Source organism: Salvia miltiorrhiza, chromosome 4, assembly GCF_028751815.1.
Source record: "Salvia miltiorrhiza cultivar Shanhuang (shh) chromosome 4, IMPLAD_Smil_shh, whole genome shotgun sequence".
NCBI lineage: Eukaryota > Viridiplantae > Streptophyta > Magnoliopsida > Lamiales > Lamiaceae > Salvia > Salvia miltiorrhiza.
Genome location: NC_080390.1, coordinates 48,858,689 through 48,879,134, shown reverse-complemented (window position 1 = coordinate 48,879,134; position 20,446 = coordinate 48,858,689). Strand labels below are relative to the sequence as shown.

Here is a 20,446-nt window from a genome sequence, read left to right as displayed (position 1 = left end):
TGAAGACTTGTTGTGTCGACAGAGATGTCTAGGGTTCAGTCCTCTTTCACACAATTCAAAAAATTAGAAAGAATACTATGATTTAGAGAGAGAAAACATAATTAGAAAAAAAAAAGTTATAGAAAAAATTGTGAATTAAAGATAGAAAATCATAGTTAGCTAGAGAAAAATGAGAAAAGATGAAGTTGAAAGATTATATATTGATAATAACAAATCATAATAGAGTTGTTTTTATAAAGTGATTGTTGCTTACAAAATCATGAAAAAATAAGATGGTGTTGAAATATTTACTCCCTCCGTCCCAATATTAATGACCCGTTTCTTTTAGGAATAAGTATTTAGAAAAGTTAAACTAGGAAGAAAAGGAAGAAGGCTCACACGTTTAACTAATTTTTAAATTGAATTAAGAGAAAACCCTTCCCAATTTGCAACACTGCTCTTGTCATCCGGCGAATGTTGCTACCAGCCACCGCCGCGACACTTGTTGTCCAACGAGGGTTGCTGCCAGCCACCGTCGCGACACCATCACCTTAGTATCCCTCTCTGCAGTCCCTCTGTGCAAAAAACCATTGTTAGAAACCCAAATATCAAAAAAAAAAAAAAACGCATCTCCTTCAGTTTTTGACGAGATTGGCTACCGAAATCACCCTTTCACTCTCAATTTCTCTGACCTTCTATTCTATTCTTTTATCTTTTTCCCTTACAAATCATCGCCATCCCATACTCCCATTTTTAACAAGCTACCACTGTCACAACAGTAGCGCCGCAAGCTTGAGAGGGAGAGATATGAGGCTGTGGGGCGCCAAGTTCACGAATGGCTCTCCAAGTCGTCGCTTCGTCAACTGAGTCCAGCGAGATGATGCCTTCGTTCTCGGCGAAGAAGAGTAGATAGAAAAGCTTGGTGCGATGGCTTATGAGAAATGTGCGTGAAGAGGAAAAGTGGTGCGAGATATTTTGATAATTATCGTATGTAAAATTTACTTGGGCAACTAAAATTGTACTCTCTCTCTGTCTCATTACAAATATCTCATTACTTTTGAAAATAAAGTGAATTGGTAAAAATTATTTAAATATTAGGTATAAAGAGAGAATATATTGCCAAAAAGGAATGTGACATTTGTAATGAGACATCCCATTTTGAATAATGAGACATTTGTAATAGGACTGAAGGGAGTGTTTATAAACTATGGAATTAAACAAAAAAAAATTGGTTGATTTAAATCATATAATATTTGTCTTCTAAAAAAAATTAGTCTCGGTCAAAATTGTACAGATAAAATGATCATTTTCAGTCAAATAGTTTTGGTGCCAATAATATTAATGTCGGTCAAAATATAGGAAGAAGAAAATTCGACCAAGAAATTAAGATTTAAGACTAGAGAGGAAGTTCTGTGAAAAAAGACTCACTATATTATTCATGATAGATAGGGTCAATAGCTCTAAATATGTGAATTTTATATACTCCCTCCGTCCACAAATTAATGCCCTACTTGGGTCCTGGCACGGAGACTAAGAAAGCTGAAAAAGGTGATGTGGATGAAATATAAGGGTAGTTGACTAAAGTGATAAAGTAGTTGACTAAAGTGATAAAGTGTAGTAAATATAGAATATAAAAGTGAAAAATGTGTTTGAAGGTGGGTCCATTAGTGGCAAAGGGTAGTAAATATAGAAAAAGTAGGAGAGTAAAATGGTACAAAAAGCAAAACAGGGCATTATTAATTTGTGGACAGTTTTTTAAAGCCAAACAAAGCATTAAATTGTGGACGGAGGGAGTATAATTTAAGCATTTCAATTTATTTAATTTACTTGATTTGTATATATGAAATAAAATTACTCCAGTATTAAATTAAAATAAAACAAATGAATTATAAATCCATCTTACCTTCTTCTTCGTCCCCTTAGTATACCTGAAATACATGCATGGTCCAGCTCGAGCAGACACGCATGTGTATGATAGCAATCATAGCCATGGATACAATCAGATAGCTAGCAACCATTCAAATATTAAGTTAATGTGCAAAAATCAGAATTTTAGCCATATGCAATTTAAAATTCACGTGCAAAACTAAAATTTGATCTAAATTCGTGTATTTACGGACAAATACAATCAATCGTCGACAATTACGATTTACAACTTAAAAAAATAAAAAATAAAAAAAATCTAAACTCCCTCATATCACTAATTAGGTGTGAATGTGTGATGGTAATTATATTTAGGCGCAATCTTGATAAAAAATTTGTGTAATGTCGATAAATCACACATGAGCGATAAATTCACTAAAGCTAGTAAGTATCGTACAAAAATAGTTAACGGTTGACCGGTTTAAACTCATGTTTTATAGTCATAATAATCTCGATCTTAACACAATTATTTATGAAATTTAAACTCATAGCAATTTAACTCACAACATCACCTAGATCACACCACTAGGCACTAGCTACTAGGTCACATCAAATAATTAGTCTTTAATTTTATTTACTTTATTTTTAATGAACTTAAACACAATATTAGCGAAATTCGAATTATGAGTTTGTTTAGTCACAATCTCTCGCTAGCTTGCACCAATAAGTAGGTAATCTCAAATATGATTTACAACGTGAAACCTTGCTATATATTATTATAATGAGTAGGTCTTGGGTGAGGTTGACCTCATAGCATGAGACGGGTCGGGTCGGGTCGGGGGCGCGGGTCGGGTCGGGTTTGGACGCGGGTCTGGGATAAAGTACACATTATCATTAATAAAAGTAACAATTATTGTGAACAAATGTAATAATTTAAAAACATTACATTTCTTCATGTCAATAATTACTTTTCATTATAATAACAATTACTTTGAATAACGGAGAAAATAAATAGAATATAGAAAAAAAATTAAATAATAATTTAAGTAATCATTATCTTGAGGAAAAGTAATTATTGATATGATGAAATAATCAAATAATAATTCAAATAATCATTGTCTTGAGGAAAAGTAACTATTGATATGATGAAATGTAATGTTTCTAAATTATTACATTTGTTCACAATAATTATTACTTTTATTAATGAGAACGTGTACTTTATTTCTGGTATCCCAGACCCGCGCCCAAAACCCACCCGACCCGTCAAACCCGCGCCCGACCCGACCCGTCTCATGGTATGAGGTTGACCTCACCCAAGTTTTTGTGTATTATAATTTATTTAAGGGTGTTTGGTTATAGAGAATAGAATTAGTGAACGGCAAAGGGAGAAAATCATTGTCATTGATTATAATTGATATGTTAGGTTGGAAATTAAATAAGTGAATGATTATTTTCTTTACCATGTTTTCCCATTAATAATTCATATTGATTTATTTAATTATCTCTTCAGTTAAATATGTTGTTATAGCTAGGTGATAATTGTATATAATACACATATGATACTCTAATATCTTATTTGTTTCATAATATAAGATCCCTTATAAAAACAAGGCCCCAATATGTGTGATACAAAATTTGTGGAATTTTGGTACTATCTACAAAATGGGATCAGTTATACTACATATTAAAATATTAAATTACCATAATTTCATTCTTCTATTAAAAATTTTATACATAACATACTATATATAATGTAATTCATCTAACCAAATATATCAAGCTTATCTCATACTATCAAACAAATAAGCTTACAATTTTTTTGAGCTATTGTATCTAGGTTCAATCCAATATATACTGGATTAAAAAGGGTTTTGTCTATAAGAATAACGAGCAAGAAAATACATTATTAATTAATATAGCTAAAACAATGTTAGGGCAAAACAATATTTTCTAGAACATTACCCGACAAATTGTCATTAGTTAAAACCACAAATTTTATTAGGGGCCATGTGCTTATAGTTGAATGTGTCTGTGTATATATATGTTGATCAGATTTATAATTGATCTGGATTAACTCTAGTAGCCGCTAACCCCAACCCTCCCTTTTTGGAGTACGGGCTTGGGGTTAGCTACAAGCAACAACTAAGGACTAGCTACACTACTCTACTACTCTATATCGTTCTGGCCTATCACCTGATAGTCCATCACTCCCTTCGGTTGTTTAGAGTCAATTTTGGAAATATCTTAAGTGATCACTGAACCTCCTGGCAAGGTCCCGTATAGCATCGGTTAGAGCGGGTTTTCTTCAAGTGTGCATACGGATATTCGATAAGATCCTACCAGGGGACAAGAAGGCAATGGTCGCTATATACCAGTGCGAACTAAAACCTGCTACTGGTCACTATAGCGGAGACTTATAAAGTAAAAGAAATCTCCAAGCTGACAACGACCGACCGAAGCGACGATGGCTCCATACTGGGAGGTACCTTGACTAGTTGCTTTGCTTAACTAGTCAAGCTACCCATGAGGAGAATTGGAAGCGAAGGGAGGGAGGAAGAGGCCCTCGCCCCTGATCTCTTGTCACAAGTTCCTTGAGCTGAATGATTTCCTGGTCCGGAGATGTAGAGCCCCAAAATATTTTTTTTTAGTACAAAAATTCCTCTTCTTTAATTTATTTCAATAATTAAATTTTAAGTCTTATAAATCGCGCCTAGATATTGCATGAGCACGAGCATTTAATTATAAGAAATTCGAAGCATTATTTATTTTACCTATTAGTATTATTTCTATAGTTATATTTTTAATTTCTCTTTTATATATTACATATTTTTTTATAAAGTCCAAATAGCTATCTATTGAGAAAATCCAATTCTTTTAATTTATGAAGCCCATTTCTTGGGCCCGAAGAAAAATAGTATAAGGTTTTGCACACTTCCTTGATTTTATTTTATTTTCGTTCATAAGTTACAGCTGCAAAATTTTACCCTAGTCAAGCTTTCCTTGTGAAGTCATGAGAAGAATAATTGATTGATACTATTTCTAAAAATAAACCCTCAACCTCTTGTATAAATAGCAGCTCCTTTCACCTCATTTCTCACACTTAAAAATAAAAAATCACCCAACTCTTCTCCTGAGTGAGGTAAACTCTCTATCTTGTGGCTTCTTTTCTAATATTTGTGTTGCGGTTCTTTCTCGTCAAAGAGAAGAACAGTATCTCATTTTTCCACTCAGCCATTTTCTTTATTCCCTAGCTTTGTGTCAGATTTTTCGTACATATAGTCTTGCAATGTTTCCTTTTTGTTTTTTTTGTTTTCTCCTAATCCTAACATGCTACTGCTGCATATGTATTAAGTATATATATATATAATATGTAATGATTTCCTAGTTTATACTATAAACATGAGTGTCCTATATCTAACTTTTCATTTATTTTAAGCATAAATATTTATTAGGGAGTCTTCTACGTATATATATATATATATATAAGTGGATACATATGTTTATTTTTAAGAGTTTGACTTTTCCTTTTTTTGTAAGCGCATATATACACATGCTGATTTTTTTTAAATGTAATTAATTATAAGTAGTAGAAAAGAATTTTGTTTATGTATATAAATATATATGTGCAGTTTTTATTCAAGTATATATATATATATATATATATATATATTCATGTGCATTCATTGATTTAAATGTATCTTAATTATGATTTCATAATTTATTTTTAGGCGAGGCGCGCAAGACTTAATCTTTAATTACTTTACACGTGTCAAAGAGAAGTAAAGGTGGAGTTATAACGTTGCATTTAACATTTATCCTTATTATACGTTTTACTCAATTTATATGTGTGAGAAGCAGGCAGAGCCTCCGGGCTATGAGACAGAAAGTTATAACCTACGGGTTATATGAGACAGAAAGTTATAACCTACGGGTTATATGAGACAGAAAGTTATAGCCTACGGGCTATATGAGACAGAAAGTTATAGCCTACGGGCTATATGAGACAGAAAGTTATATAGCCTTCGGGCTAAGAGACAGAAAGTTATTGCTTTCGGGCAGTATGAAAGAGCAGACAGTATTCATTGCACTTATATTTTGTTGTGATTCTTATAATATGGATAAATGCACCCCACTGAGTTTATTGTACTCACCCCAAAACAATATTACTTTCAGGAGATGGCTCGGGCGATGTGAGGCAGGGCGAATGATGGTCAAGATAAAAGAAGAAATAATATTTTATTTTCAATTAGAATAAAAACTCAGTTTATGATGTTTATTTACTTTTCTCAGTTGGATTTGGGTTTTAGTTATTTAAATATTGAAATATTATTGTTTTTAATCAAAGTACTTCTTTTTATTTAATAAGAAAATTGGGGCGTCACAGGAGAACTAGGAGTAGTCCTTATATAGCTGTTTTTAAGAGCTTAAAAGCCATATGGAGTATTATTTTGGTTAAATGTGTATCTTTAATTCACTCGGTATGCAAAGTGCACAAGTTAAATGAGAGTAACATTCAAGAATCTATTATCACATGAGCATTGATATTGCACGTAGACTAGGTCACTGGCGGCGCGCCTTCCTGCGGGAGGATAAGAGGCACATTTCTTTTTGGTTATGTGGTTTCTTTGAATTGAAAGGAATAGCCGTAAGCACAAGACTACATCTTTATGTGCTTCTCATATGATTTGGTAGGTTTTTCGACATCTTCGGCTGCTCGCTGCAGCGGGGAAACTTACTGTCTCTCATTAGCGTGGTTGTACCCCCCGATTGATTTCATGCCCTCAGCTCCTCCCGTGAGCCGGACGCTTCGGTCCACTTTGGTTCTCTAGATCCCTCCGGAGTCTCCTTGAGTGAAGCTGAACACTGATGGTTCCTTCAATTCACACACACAGTGAGGTGCTAGTGGAGAAGTGGTTCGTGATCATAATGGAACCCTCATTGTTGCCTTCTGTACCCCCTGCGATGCTACTTCCAGTTTTGATGCTGAGTTAGTTGCCATGCTCGAGGGTATTAGGTTGACTATCACATTTTCTACTTATATCTGGGTTGAGATGGATGCGGTGGTGATCGTGTTGCTCATGTCTGCTGGGCGTCACGGTCATGCTAGTATTCGTCATATTATTGCTTGGATCTGATTGCTTACCCAACTTCAGCGAGTCCGTTTCACTCACACCCCCCGCGAGGGAAACCGACCTACTGATTTTATGGAGATGAGAGGGTATCAGGTCCATACGTTGACTATTTTTTATTGCACTTCTGCTCCTTGGCAGTTTCTTGCTCTAGTTCGGATGAATCAGCTTGGTTATCTTAACTTTAGATTCAGTTTTCATTTTGATAGTTAGTTTGCTTTGGTCTGTTTCCTGTTTGATTTCGTTTCCTTTGTCTTCTGGATGTAGTCACTTTTCGGTTACGTCTCTTTATGTTTTTGTCTGGTCTGTTTTCTGTTTCTCCTTGAATGTAGTCACTTTTGGGTTACGTCTCTTTATGTTTTTTACTACTTTTTATTAAAATAAGGATTACTTTTTGTTACAATAATAATTACAACAAATGGAATAATTTTAAAATATTACATTTGTGCATATCAATAATTACTTTTTATTATGATAATGTTTACTTCGTCAAATAAATAAAAATACATACATATATGCAAAGCTCCAGATCTTAAATCTGGCTATGCACAAACACAATAAGGCAAGCTTCTTATAACTACAATAAAAAATCTCACCCCCCTCTAATTAACTGTACAGCACACATTGACAACAACACTTAAATATTTTACACAAATTTCTGGTCTCATATTTCCCCAACATTGAACCAATCAATATCTTTCCTTCTCCTCCAATACTCACCCAAAATGAAGATTGAAATAGTATCCACACAAGTAATAAAGCCTTCTTCAGTCCACCTTCCCATATCAGAGATTTCAAGCTCTCTTTCATTGATGAGAGGATTTCAGCTTCTTACACACCTCTCATCCTTTACTACACTTCCAATGAAGACAACGACATTAGCCAATCCAAATAAAAGTAATAAATTATCATGAATAAAAGTAACAATTATCGTAAACAAATGTGATAATTTAGAAATATTACATAGGGGTGAGCATTCGGGCGGTTCGGGTCAAAACCGAACCATACCAAAAAAAATCGAACCCAAACCGCCCATGAAATTCGAAACCAAACCAAATCGTTTAGATGGCCGAAACCGAACCAAACCGATCCGTAAATTTTCGGTTCGGTTTGGCATAAACCATTTTATTTTATTTTATTTATTTAAAAATATATATTTAATAAATTATTAATAATATTTGATTCTAGATGATACAATTATAATCTAATATGTGTAAAGTACTAAAGTGTAAAACCCTAAAACATGAATTTAAGTTTTAATTATTTAATAATTATTTATTTAAAAAATATATATTTAATAATTTATTAATAATATTTAATTCGGGCGGGTTTGGGTTGAAAACCGCACCGTTTTTTCAAACCTGAACCCGAACCGAAATGGTTTGGTTGTTTTAATTTCAAACCGAACCGAACCGTTTCATACATAAAAATCGAACCAAACCGTTATTTTTGGTTTGGTTTGGCGATTCCGGTTCGATTTTGCTCAGCCCTAATATTACATTGCATTGTAACAATAATTACTTTTTGTTACGACAATAATTACTTGGCCAAATAGTTACGAATAAAAGTATTAACGTGTGAAAATAACATTACTTTTCTTCACACCAATAATTACTTTTACTTACAAAAATTATTACTTGAGCAAATAACTAAAAGTAAAAGTTCTTATGAATAAAAATAAACATTATTGTGAAGAAATATAATGTTTCAAAAGCATTACACTTCTTCATAATAATAATTACTTTTTATTACTCCCTTTGTCCCGCTATTGATGGCACGTATTTCATTTCGGGTTGTCCCACCGATAATGGCTCGCTTCTATTTTAAGAAATAATATGGGGGTAGGCAATACCTGCTGGGGAGATTCTTCGTGGTTCGAACGGATCACAAGAGTATTCGAGAGCTCTTGCAACAGACAATCCAAACCCCGAAACAGCAGCGATATGTCAGTAAGCTGCTGGGATTTCATTTTCGGATTGAGTATCGCTCGGGCAGTTCCAACTGCGCAGCCGACGCTCTATCTCGACTGCCGGAGGATCAAAGCGAGCCTTCACCACAGTTACTTGCGCTAACCTTCGCCAGCATGCCCATGTCTGAACTCCGTGACATCATTCGCTTGGAAAACTCTACAAAGCCTGATCTCATCGCCCTCCACGAGCAATTTGAGGCTCAAAAGCTGAATTCCCACTTTACGGTCCGCAATGGAATTCTGCTATTCCGCAATCGATTCTACATCAGCCCCGAGTCTTCTCTCATTCCTCGCCTTCTCCACGAAGCCTATGCCACTCCCACTGTTGGTCACGGAGGAGTGAAGCGCACTCTAGTTCGTTTAGCTACAACATTTTTTTGGCCTCGGATGCGAGTTGCGGTAGAGAAATATGTGGCGTCCTGCATCACGTACCAACACACTAAGTACTCAACCCTACCTCCAGTAGGGTTGCTTCAACCTCTCCCTACACCGAATCAAGTTTGGGAAGACATCACTATGGATTTCATCACGTGCCTCCCTCCGAGCCGCCACTTCACTACGATTTTTGTTGTGGTTGATCGTCTCACTAAGTCCGCCCATTTTGGACCATTGCCGGTACACTTTACTGCTACATCCATAGCTGCTCTCTTTATAGAAATGGTTGTCAAGTATCATGGATTACCAACTTCAACCATCTCCGATCGCGACCCTCTGTTCTTAAGTAAATTCTGGCACAAGCTCTTTCAACTGTCGGGAACTACGTTGCATCATAGTACCGCTTACCACCCGCATACGGACGGTCAGACGGAGGTGGTCAATCGCGGCCTCGAGCAGTACCTCTGTTCGTTCGCTCACCTGAAGCCAACATCTTGGGCGCAATACTTGAGCTGGGCAGAGTTTTCCTACAATACCTCATATTGTTCCAGCATTCGCATGACCCCATTTCAAGCGCTTTATGGGCGACTGCCACCGACCATTCCGCCTTATGTCCGGGGAGCATCGAAGATTCAAGCTGTCGAGGATCTTCTCTTGGAACGAGATCAATTATTACGTCAGCTGAAAATCACTCTTCGCCAAACGCAGGCCCACATAAAGTAGAATAGTGATTGACGTTGTCGCGAGCTCGAGTTTAACGTCGGCGACTCTGTCCTGGTGCGTCTACAGCCATACCCGACAAACCTCAGTTTTCGGCCGAGTAGCGCCCAAACTAGCGCGCAGGTACTATAGCCCCTTCACCATATCGGAGCAGGTTGGTCCAGTGGCGTATCGCCTCGAATTGCCTCCCACCAGCCGCATCCACCCGGTGTTCCACGTGTCAGCACTCAAGCCCTACAAGGGTGACATCTCAGAAGTTCCCTGTGATCTTCCACCAGAATCGCGCGATTCTCATTCGGTCGCCGTTCCGTTAGCCATCTGCTCCCAACGCCGCGTCTTGAGCAAGGACGGACCGCGTCATCAAGTGTTGGTTCAATGGTTTGGAGAACCTCCTGAGAATGCTACTTGGGAGGATTTGGAAGACTTTCGCAACGCCTATCCTCAGTTTCACGTTGAGGACAAGGTGATTGCAGAAGCGGTGGGGAATGTTACATCCCAAGGCCCAATTGATGAGCGTGACTTTGCGGCCCAACCAGAGAAGCCCCAAGAAGGGAAGAAGCCCAAACGAGTATCCCAGCAACCCCTTTGGCTGAAGGACTATGTAGTGGGGTAGAGAAAGCTGATTCGGTGGTCCCTGTTTGTTAGAAAATCTGATACTGTGTCGCTCAATCCCTAGGTGTCTGTTTCTACTTTTCCCAGAAGGCCGTTGAAAATATATAGGATGTTTCATTGTTTTCTCTATTATCTTGAATGAATATTGAGATTGTTGTCTCTCCTCCTAAGTTTTCTCTATCTGTATTCTGGAGTTTGTGCTCACTCGAAGAGCTCGTGAGTTTAGCCTTATCACGTGCTGTCGGTCAGATTGAGAAAAAGAGAGTGACCGATGCTTGAGAGAGAAAAAATGAGGAAGATTCGAGTTTAGGGTGATGGAGCGCGGGTCGGGCAAACCCGCCTCATACGATGCACGCAAGCTTTTGCATTTTTTATTAGGTGATTGCCTTATATACATAATATCGAGTATATAATTGGACATTTTTTTTTGTCATTTTACACATTTCCATAAACTAAGGAAATAATCAAATTTTAATTGAATATGTAGTTTCCATAATCATCCTCTGGCAATAATTAAGGAAGGGACAGTTCATTCAATCTTATACCTTTCGAATATTTTATTTCCTTAAGTTAAAATAACCTATATTGTATATAAACGTTGATTTTTAGATATCAATATATCATGAATTTTAGATTATATCCTTAAAAAAACATTTATATAGTATTTTTTTTTACAATTTAATGTATTTTTTGTATGTAAGATTATGTATTTTTGTGTAAAACTTTATGCATGGAAAACATATATGTTTTAAAAATCAAAAGAAAATCAACAAAAAAAATAATTTTTTTTTTATATCTGAAAGTTATATTTCGACTTTACCCTATACAGATTTTATCTTGGAAGGCTTTGGAAGCTCCTTGGCACATGTTACAATCTTGGTGCCCACACACACACACACACATATGTAGGAGAGCGTTATAATGAAATCCCCTATATGGGGTGAGATCTTAAATTGATTTGTGGGTGTTGATTTCATGTATCCTATGATTAGTATTTATCTAGAGGGCAAATTTTTTAACCCCGATCGAATTTTGGAGGGAACGAAAATTTTATAATTTTTTTAATATCGATATTCGTTAATATATACTCCCTCCGTCCCACCGAAAGTGATGCATTTCTTTTGGGCACGTGATTTAAGGAGAATAAGATTGTAATGTAAAGGTGTGTAAATGTGTGTGAGGCCATATTGTTTGTAGTGTAAAATTATTACCAAAAAATGAAATGGACCACTTTCGGTGGGACAACCCAAAAAGGAATACGCACCACTTTCGGTGGGACGGAGGGAGTACTACCTCATTAGCAATCTCACTGTAATACATCCTATACGTATATACTCATAAATCACATCAAATCCAACTGGAAGAATCAAATTGCATTCCCATAAAAAAAATACAAAATATTTCGCAGGAGAATTTGTCTATGGAGGGAGATAAAAAATCTTCGACAAACCCAAGCATTGGTTAACAAATTAGAATTATCTTGTACATACCGTAGTCAACTCATACTCGGTAAATACATAACATGAGAAATTATAAAGCTAGACAAGAAGAAAATTAAAAACTAAAACACTCGATGAAAACCAAAAATTGAACCTGAAAATAATCAGGTTATAAGTCTCAATTTCCTACTAAAAATAATTTTCTATCAATTCTTCTCTCTTTTTTTGTGATTCACCAAGAAGTGAAGCCTCTGTTTGTAAGAAGAGAGACATCATTCCGTCACACATTTGTGACCAAAATCAAATGTACCCATTGCTTAAGATAATAGTCACGGCATAAGCTGACAGGTTCTTTCCTGTTTTCTCCAATAAAAAATAAAAAATTGTTCCAAGAGGGAGGTGAGAGTCGTGAGACATAAGGGTTGTTTTCCGTTCAAATGCATCGAAAATAAATGCACGGTACACAGTTTGAGCACGTTCAAGATCCCAGACGACGTTAAGCAGAGCATGACTCTAGTTGGTAGATTTTTCACGCAATGATACACTGTTGATATGTGCTGCAAGATTATCCTGACTAGAATCTGAGGGACTTTTTGAGGTGGAATATTGAATAGGGGGCATCAACCATTTAACCCAATCACTTCTGCGCCTCACTTTATCGCCCTGCAAGGCAAAAGGATAGGGGGAAAACCAACATTACCAACAAACAAAGATTGTTTAGGTGACAATATATCAATAATAACAGTCGGCCCTCCCAGAATTAGTGGCATACTAAAAATGAATGATACTAGGATAAGAAAATAAGATCCAAAAGATTATACAAAGAAAGATTGATCTCACAGACTTAAACCACCTCTTAGAAAATATGATCCAGACTAAACTGTATATATAGTATTAGTATGTTAGTTGTAGTAGATAAAACTACACTCAGATAAAGACAAAAGGTCATATATCTTACCTTCACTTCCACTACATTGGAAGCTTGCATGGCATCTAGTATAAGGTGAATATTGTCTGTCATCTGCTCGACCTGTAAAATTGACAAAACATACACCGAAATTTACAGCAAATGCTAAAAACCATCCCATCAGACAAGAATAACAACTGAGAAGCATAGAAAAGCACGAGCAGAGTAGTGAGCTTATGAATAGCTAGCAAATTCAGACATTGTGAATCAATAAAATAAAAGTGTGATGCAACATAATCCCATAGTTGGTAAGATCTAAGGACACCATAACTTCCAGCATCATAATGAAATCGACATAATCCATTGAAATATAATCGAGAGTTCGAGACTATAAGCCACATAAGTAAAACAGACTTCCTCCACTTTGCCTCCCAAACAAAGTCAGTCTGGAAAAAAGTTCTTCTGTTCTAAAATTCAGCAATTATGGAAGTGAAGCTGCAAAAGAGTACTCTTATTTAGGGCATACCAGAATTCTAATATATTATTACAAAATACTATCCCAAAGACAGATATTTATAAGTTACCATATTTCTAGGTAGTTAGTTTTATTTTCTTTAAGAATAAATAATCTTAATTTTTAAGAACCAAACATATCTTATTCACATTTTTATCTAATCATCCAAAAACCAATTTGTAGAAGAATCAGAGTAAATAGTTAAGGTTTCACCTGTGTCACAACTTTTTCAATAATATATTATTCACCATGAAGTTTTGCCAGAATTCAAACATCAAATTGAACCCCTTTAATTTCACAAGTGAAAGTTACAGCACTCTACTCTTTCATGATTTCTTCTATTGCATATATATATATATATATCCAAACATCCTAGTTCATAAACCGCAATAAGATTTCATATCAGGTAGTGAGTACAAATAAGTCGCGTTCTAAAGTAATTTACATATCAATAATAAGTGTTTTCAGCCATATGATAGGACAACCTAAATAAGGCCAAAATTGGCACAGATAGCTATTTAGACTAAGATAAAGCTACCAATTTACCTTTGAATTAGATTTGTATATATGGTATAAACTGTAGAGCAAGTAAATGCTTTCCTAGTTCAATTAGGACTCTTGTGTATATATAGGTGCTTTAATCAGTAAATGAATATACTGAAAAGTTTCTCCAACATGTTTTCAACCTTTGAATTAACATTTGTTAATTTTGGATCACGATTCAATCCTTTACACCTTAAATTTCATTTATCCTGGCTGTTCATCAGAGACCAGCCATGACAGGGGTCAGGGCTGGCAATAGGTCTAAGGAACAATAGCAATCTCAATAACACAGCCACAGACATCCACCCTTTAAATCCTTCATTTCTTTGGTTGTAAATTTATCATGGGAAAATGAGGGATAATCAAAATTTCACATTTTAAATCCTTCATTTCTTTTCCCTCATTTCCTAATTGACCCTTACTTATTCCTCATTTTCACTACAAAGGTGAGATAATATTATCACACCATTTTTGGAGGGATAATATTATCCCTCCTTTATAGTGAAAAGGAAGAATGAGTAAGGGTCAAGTAGGAAATGAGGGAAAAGATTGGAAGAATTTAAAGGGTGAAATTTTGTTTATCCCTCATTTTCCCATGATAATTTTGCAACCAAAGAGAACGCACCCCAAGTATATTCACCCCTATTCAATGTCCATAGAAAAAACTCCACAGTCAATATGTATTGCAAATTTATTGCAGGTAAGACACAACATAGGTTAACACCACAAGAGGGGCATAGACTGAAGACTAATAATAATATGGTGTAAGGCACAGTTTCACTAGCTTACTTTCTGGAACCGAGCTATTTCCTTAACAGACACCCATCCTTCACCATCCATCATACTGCGCAAATATGTGTCCGTCACCAGGTTCTCATTACTACAAGGCAATAGTGAGAAAAAGAGATAAAAGGCTCCACTTAGTAGAAACCAAGTAATGAAAGCTAAACACAAGTAACAAATACCTAAAATAATAGTCTATCTGGTTCAAGATCTTGTTAAGTAAGTGAGGATCGGGCATAGGAAACAACATTGGCGAATATGAGACCATAGGCATGGGCCTGGGTGAATCTAGGTGGGGGCCAGGGACGAAGTATACCTGTGGCATCTCTGCAAGATTCATCAAAACATCAGCTGAAATGAAGCAACATGAAAACGAAACACTATCACAATAGCAGCAAACATACCATGGTAAACCATGGGATTTACAAAAGGTCGCATAAGTACTGGAGGACGAGGGGGAGGTAGAAAAGGTCGATTTGGAGCTGGCCCACGTACAAAGGGCCTAGAACCATCTCTCTTTTGAGATCCAAAGCTTTCCCTGCGATGATGATCACGTCTTCCACCGTGTCTATGATGGTAAGAACCATCAGGTCGAGCTTGTGGCCCACTGTTACCCCTAAAAGGACCATGCTGTGCATGCAGCTCATTACCACCAAATGATCTTCCTCTCTGCCCAGAGACCCAATGTGCTGCTTCTTCCTTATTATATTCCCGAGCAGAAGTAACAGAATTTCCAGCATTCTGCTGCTGTGATTCAGCAAACGGAGCCTGAGATAGGCTGCCATTAGCCGCCATTCTGTTGTGGTTCGGACTGTCACCGCCACTCTTCGTAGACCTCTGGCCACCAGGAGCCATGTGAATTTGAGTAGATATGCTAGTGTCCGGTCCTTTTCTAGGAGACAAAGAGCCTGGTAGTACTCCCTATGAAAGAATTATAGATTCTATAGATAAAATATTTCCCGCAAATGAAGAAAAAATCATAATATTCCAAATTAAACACATAAAGTAACACGTTAATATCTGAATAAAACGAGCATTTTAGGCCACATAAAAGGAACAAGAAAGGCAATATCAGTGTAAACAACAGAAACATAAAATTGGGATAATGAAACCTCTGGTATAATAATTGATCCATTTGATGAAACAAACGGAGATTTGGGGGATCCACGAGCAGTGTCCGATAGAGCAGGCCAAGCCTCCGCCCCCATCACCGTACCAACCTCCGCAGCCACCGCAGCGGCCCCACTGGAAGGCTTGTTCCAGACCGGCTTCTTCTCTGCGCCACCATTTTCACTGTTTTCGACCTGATCATCCACGCCAGCAGCAGATTCATATGCAACCAAAGAATTAAATGCATCCACTATTTTGCTGTGAGGGATAGTAAGACATGAAGTTACAGACTGTTCCTGATCGACAATTTGATAAGGAGGCGAATGCACGCCACGTGCCGCCAAGGGCCACCGGGACTGGCGAGAATTATGAGCTTGAACAAGCGTAGAAGGAGACTTCGACGCCGCTGCCATCCAAATCAAAATTTAGGGTTCCTGTACCTTAACTGTCGCCGCTTTTTCGATGCTTTTAGGAAATCAAGCTCCTCAAACAACAGTATGCGAATCCAATTTCTCGAAGGGCTAAAAATCAACAAATTATTCGACCTGACTAATCTATGTCTCAGAAAAAATTGAAAAAAAATAAAATAAAAATTAAATCTAGATGATGATCGTAAACAAATTCCAAAAAATGGGGTTTGGTTTCCGATCGGAAACCAAAATCACAATTGTGAAAATTGAGTATTACTACCTCCCTTCCCCCACCTAGGTTTCTGTGTCTTCTACGAGAGAAAATATAAAAGGGAAAAGAAAATAAAATTCTCTTCTAGGTTTTTTACCCACATTATTACTTTTTTTAATACAACTATTACTCATGTTTTTGACCGAGTTTTTATGCCTTCAAAGCATTTTTAGTTGATTTTGCAAAGATTAAGGTTGTGTTCGCCTGAGTTTATAATTTTCTAAAAATAATTTATAAATTATTTAGGGGTTGGCAATTTTTTTGAAAATAAAATAAACTTTTAAATAACTTATAAGTGGTAAAAGTAAATTTTTAAATGAATCTATTGATTCTCTCCCAATACGATATCACTTTAGCGCTTTTTATGACTCGACACATCGCAAAGAAGCCTCGTAAAACGAGGCATATGAAAACGCAATAACATGCAATCTTTTTTTTTTTTGAAAAGTCAAAAAAAAAATTTATTAAAACCAAAAGAGTACAAGAAGTACTCAAGTTCGATCACAAAATACACAGCACGGCGCAAACGGAAGGCACCACCACAATCAGAGAGACAACACTATGAGAAGCATGAGCAGGGTCAAGTATCTAGTCATGCAAGGAGAAGCAAAAGCGCTCATATCTAGCCTTAATCCATTTCCATGTAAACAAGAAGATCTCTTCCACAGCTTTAGCAACATCTGGGGTTCCATTCTTGAAAATGCTCGCGTCCTAACTTTCCACACCGTCCAACACACACATTGTCAAATGCAGTTGTAAAATAGCTTGCTGGTTTTGTTCTTGCCCAAGCTGATGAATTCGAAGAAATGATCGAGAATGGAAGATGTAGATAAGTAGGGAATCTGTAACCAATCGCATACTTTTTTCCAGATAGCAACAACAAAATGATAGGAGAGAATGATGTGGTTGGATGTCTCCTCCGGCGCCGGACAAAATGGACAGCCACGGTCAACGTCTTCAACTTCAATCGCTCTCTTCAAAAGGTTAGACCTTGTGGGAATTCTATCTTGGACTGCTTTCCAGATGAAGGCTGACACTTTACTAGGAACGAACTTCGTCCAAATCCATTGAAAAGCTGATGTATCACTCTCCTCGGATGATGATTCTTTGTGTAAACGATCATACATCTCTTTAGTTGCGAACCTGCCGGATTTGGACCTAATCCACTCCAGAGAATCGACCTTTGATTGATCAATAGACACCCTGCACAACAAATACCAAAATTCAAGGAATTCAACAAATTCACCAAAATTAAACACCCTTGCCCAAGAAAACTCCCAACACCAGACCCCCTCTTTAGCAAATCCCATCTCTCCAACCTTACAATCTTTTTGATCAGTTAAAGCAAATAACTTCCTAAACCTAATCCTCAAAGGAATCCCGCTCCCAACCCAAGGATCTTCCCAAAAGATTGTGGACATCCCGTGACCAAGAGAGAAATTAAAGCTCTCAAAAAACACCTTACCCTCTAGACCACTCAGAAGACCTCTCAAATCTCTCCACCAAAAAGACTCAGTGTTAACCGAAACCCTTCTCCTAAATCCCCCCAGACTGTTCCCATAAATGGACTTAAGGACCCTCGCCCACAATGCATTCGGATTATTAATCCATCTCCACACCCACTTACAAAGGAGGGCATGATTGAAGTTTTTTAAGTTTCTGACCCCGAGACCTCCATCCACCTTACTTCTACAAACTTTATCCCAACTCACCCAGCTGATTTTTCTTCTATCCCCCTTCCCACCCCAGAGAAAATCTCGCTGCAATTTGGTTAAAGACTTGATAACGCTCACAGCGGCTTTGAAGAAAGACATGTAGTAAAGAGGAAGAACATCTAAGACCGAGTTCAAGAGGTGATCCGACCACCAAAGGAGAGACATCTGTTCTCCCAACCTGTTAACCTCTTCTGCAACCTCTCTTCAACTTTCTCCCACACCGCTTTCTTTCTATGATTTGAGCCAATAGGGAGGCCCAAGTACTGAAATGGCAGCCTACCAATTTTGCAGCTAATAATCTCTTCCAAGGTAGACGTAATATTGGGCTCAGCATTAATGCCATGAATGGAGCTCTTCGAGAAGTTGACGCGAAGACCTGATGATATTTCAAAGAGTCGTAGTATCCCTTTTATTAGCATAGCATTACTTTGTGTCGCTTTACCAATGATAATGGTATCATCGGCATATTGCAAGTGGCTCACCAGAACCTTGTCTTTCCTGATAAAAACTCCCTCGTACAAATTCAGGGAAATAGCCCTTTGCATAAGGCAATTAAAACCTTCAGCCGCAATAAGAAAAAACAAGGGAGAGAGAGGATACCCTTGTCTGATTCCCCGTTGCAAAGCAAACTCTCCAGAAGGACTACCATTAACATGAATTGACATGGTAGCTGAAGAAAGGCAAGCTTTAATCCACGATCACCATTTCCAACTGAAGTTCATACTTTCCAACATTTCATCAATGTAATCCCACAAAATCGAATCACAGGCCTTTTCAAAATCTACTTTGAAAATCATGCAGCTAACATCTTCCCTCTTGAGAAAGTCCACAGATTCGTTCAGCACTAAAATTCTATCAAGAATTTGCTTGTCGCCCATGAAGGCACTTTGATTCTCCAAAATCACTTTACCGATCACTTTAGCTAATCTCTTGGCCAGAATTTTAGCGACAACTTTATAAACACATCCAATCAAAGAGATTATATACATCCAATCTAAGAAAACCTTGCAATCTTAAAATTATATACAACCTCTGGTTCAATTCATTTATTTGAGGGTCGCCTTTTCTATTGGATTAGTTATAAACTTCATGTAATATAAAAATTATGAATCATTTGAATCTAATATAAAAATATTTATACTTTCATAGTCTTAGATTCGAAGCTCATAAGGACACAATTACAATGCATTTATAAAATCATGAAAGTGCAAATATTATACTCCCCCCGTCCCTGAAATAAGTTCATCTTTTTCCTTTTTGGGACGTCCCCCAAATAAGTTTCTCTTTCTTTCTTTCCATTTTTGGACAACTACCCCACCACTAATAATACTTTATTTATTCTTACTTTTCACTTTTTCACCACTCTCAATACTAATTATAACACATTTTCACATTTTCATCACTTCCAATACTAATTACTCCATAACATATTTTTCTCCACTATCAATACACTTTATCACTTTTCCTTAAAACCCGTGCCGTCCCCAAAGAGGAACTTATTTTGGGGACGGAGGGAGTACTTTATACATTAAGTACAATTATTTTATTGATTAAATACAAAGTTCATTTTTTATATAGATTTATACATTTTTTTTTATACAATATCATCTCTTGTTGTATATTACGATCTTTATCCACCAAAAATATACTCCCTCCGTCCCATTATTGAAGACACACTTTCCTTATTGGGATGTCCCAATAATAAAGACACACTTCCAAATAAGGAAATAATTAGGGCTTAAGATACTTGCACTTTAATTATGGTATAAATTAGTACAAACCCTAATCTCCCTAATTTCTCTTCATTCCCAGCCGCCCACCTCCTTCCCCTTCTCGGCGGAGTCGCCGCCGGCGAGCCACTACCACAGCCGATCACCCCTCGTCGTCGCCTTCTGGAATCGTCGAGCACCTCTCGCCACGACCACCGTCCTTCCGATAAACACCCTTCGCCATCGCCCTTCCTCTGTCACCCAGATCCACCAAACCACCACAACGCAGTTCCGTCTTCTCTTACCTCTCGCCACGACCATCGTTCTTCCTCTGGAACTGCCGCAATTTCCAACCTCAGATCTCCACTACCGCAACCGCCACCCTCCTCTCCAACCTC

General features: G+C 37.0%; 1 protein-coding gene and 1 long non-coding RNA gene across 2 annotated transcripts; both read right to left on the bottom strand.

The window, feature by feature from the left end:
* Positions 1–200: 200 nt before the first annotated feature.
* On the bottom strand, positions 201–995 carry LOC131023664 (uncharacterized). The gene is made up of 2 exons (XR_009101464.1): positions 672–995; positions 201–554 (listed from the first exon to the last, which is right to left on the bottom strand). It is a non-coding gene; the product is annotated as an uncharacterized LOC131023664 (long non-coding RNA).
* Positions 996–12,087: 11,092 nt separating this feature from the next.
* LOC131023726 (la-related protein 1B-like) lies at positions 12,088–16,659 on the bottom strand. The gene is made up of 6 exons (XM_057953290.1): positions 15,946–16,659; positions 15,238–15,754; positions 15,016–15,160; positions 14,840–14,930; positions 13,045–13,116; positions 12,088–12,749 (listed from the first exon to the last, which is right to left on the bottom strand). The coding sequence occupies exons 1-6, from the start codon at positions 16,354–16,356 to the stop codon at positions 12,600–12,602; spliced, it is 1,386 nt and encodes a 461-aa protein (XP_057809273.1). The 5' UTR covers positions 16,357–16,659; the 3' UTR covers positions 12,088–12,599.
* Between the last annotated feature and the right edge of the window lie 3,787 nt (positions 16,660–20,446).

Excerpts from the sequence above, each read along its gene's own strand:
- LOC131023726 (XM_057953290.1), bottom strand. The coding sequence starts at position 16,356 with ATGGCAGCGGCGTCGAAGTCTCCTTCTACGCTTGTTCAAGCTCATAAT. Across the intron at positions 14,931-15,015 it reads CAGATAGACTATTATTTTAG|TAATGAGAACCTGGTGACGG; the intron begins GTATTTGTTACT and ends ATTGCCTTGTAG. Across the intron at positions 13,117-14,839 it reads AAATAGCTCGGTTCCAGAAA|GTCGAGCAGATGACAGACAA; the intron begins GTAAGCTAGTGA and ends TCAATTTTACAG.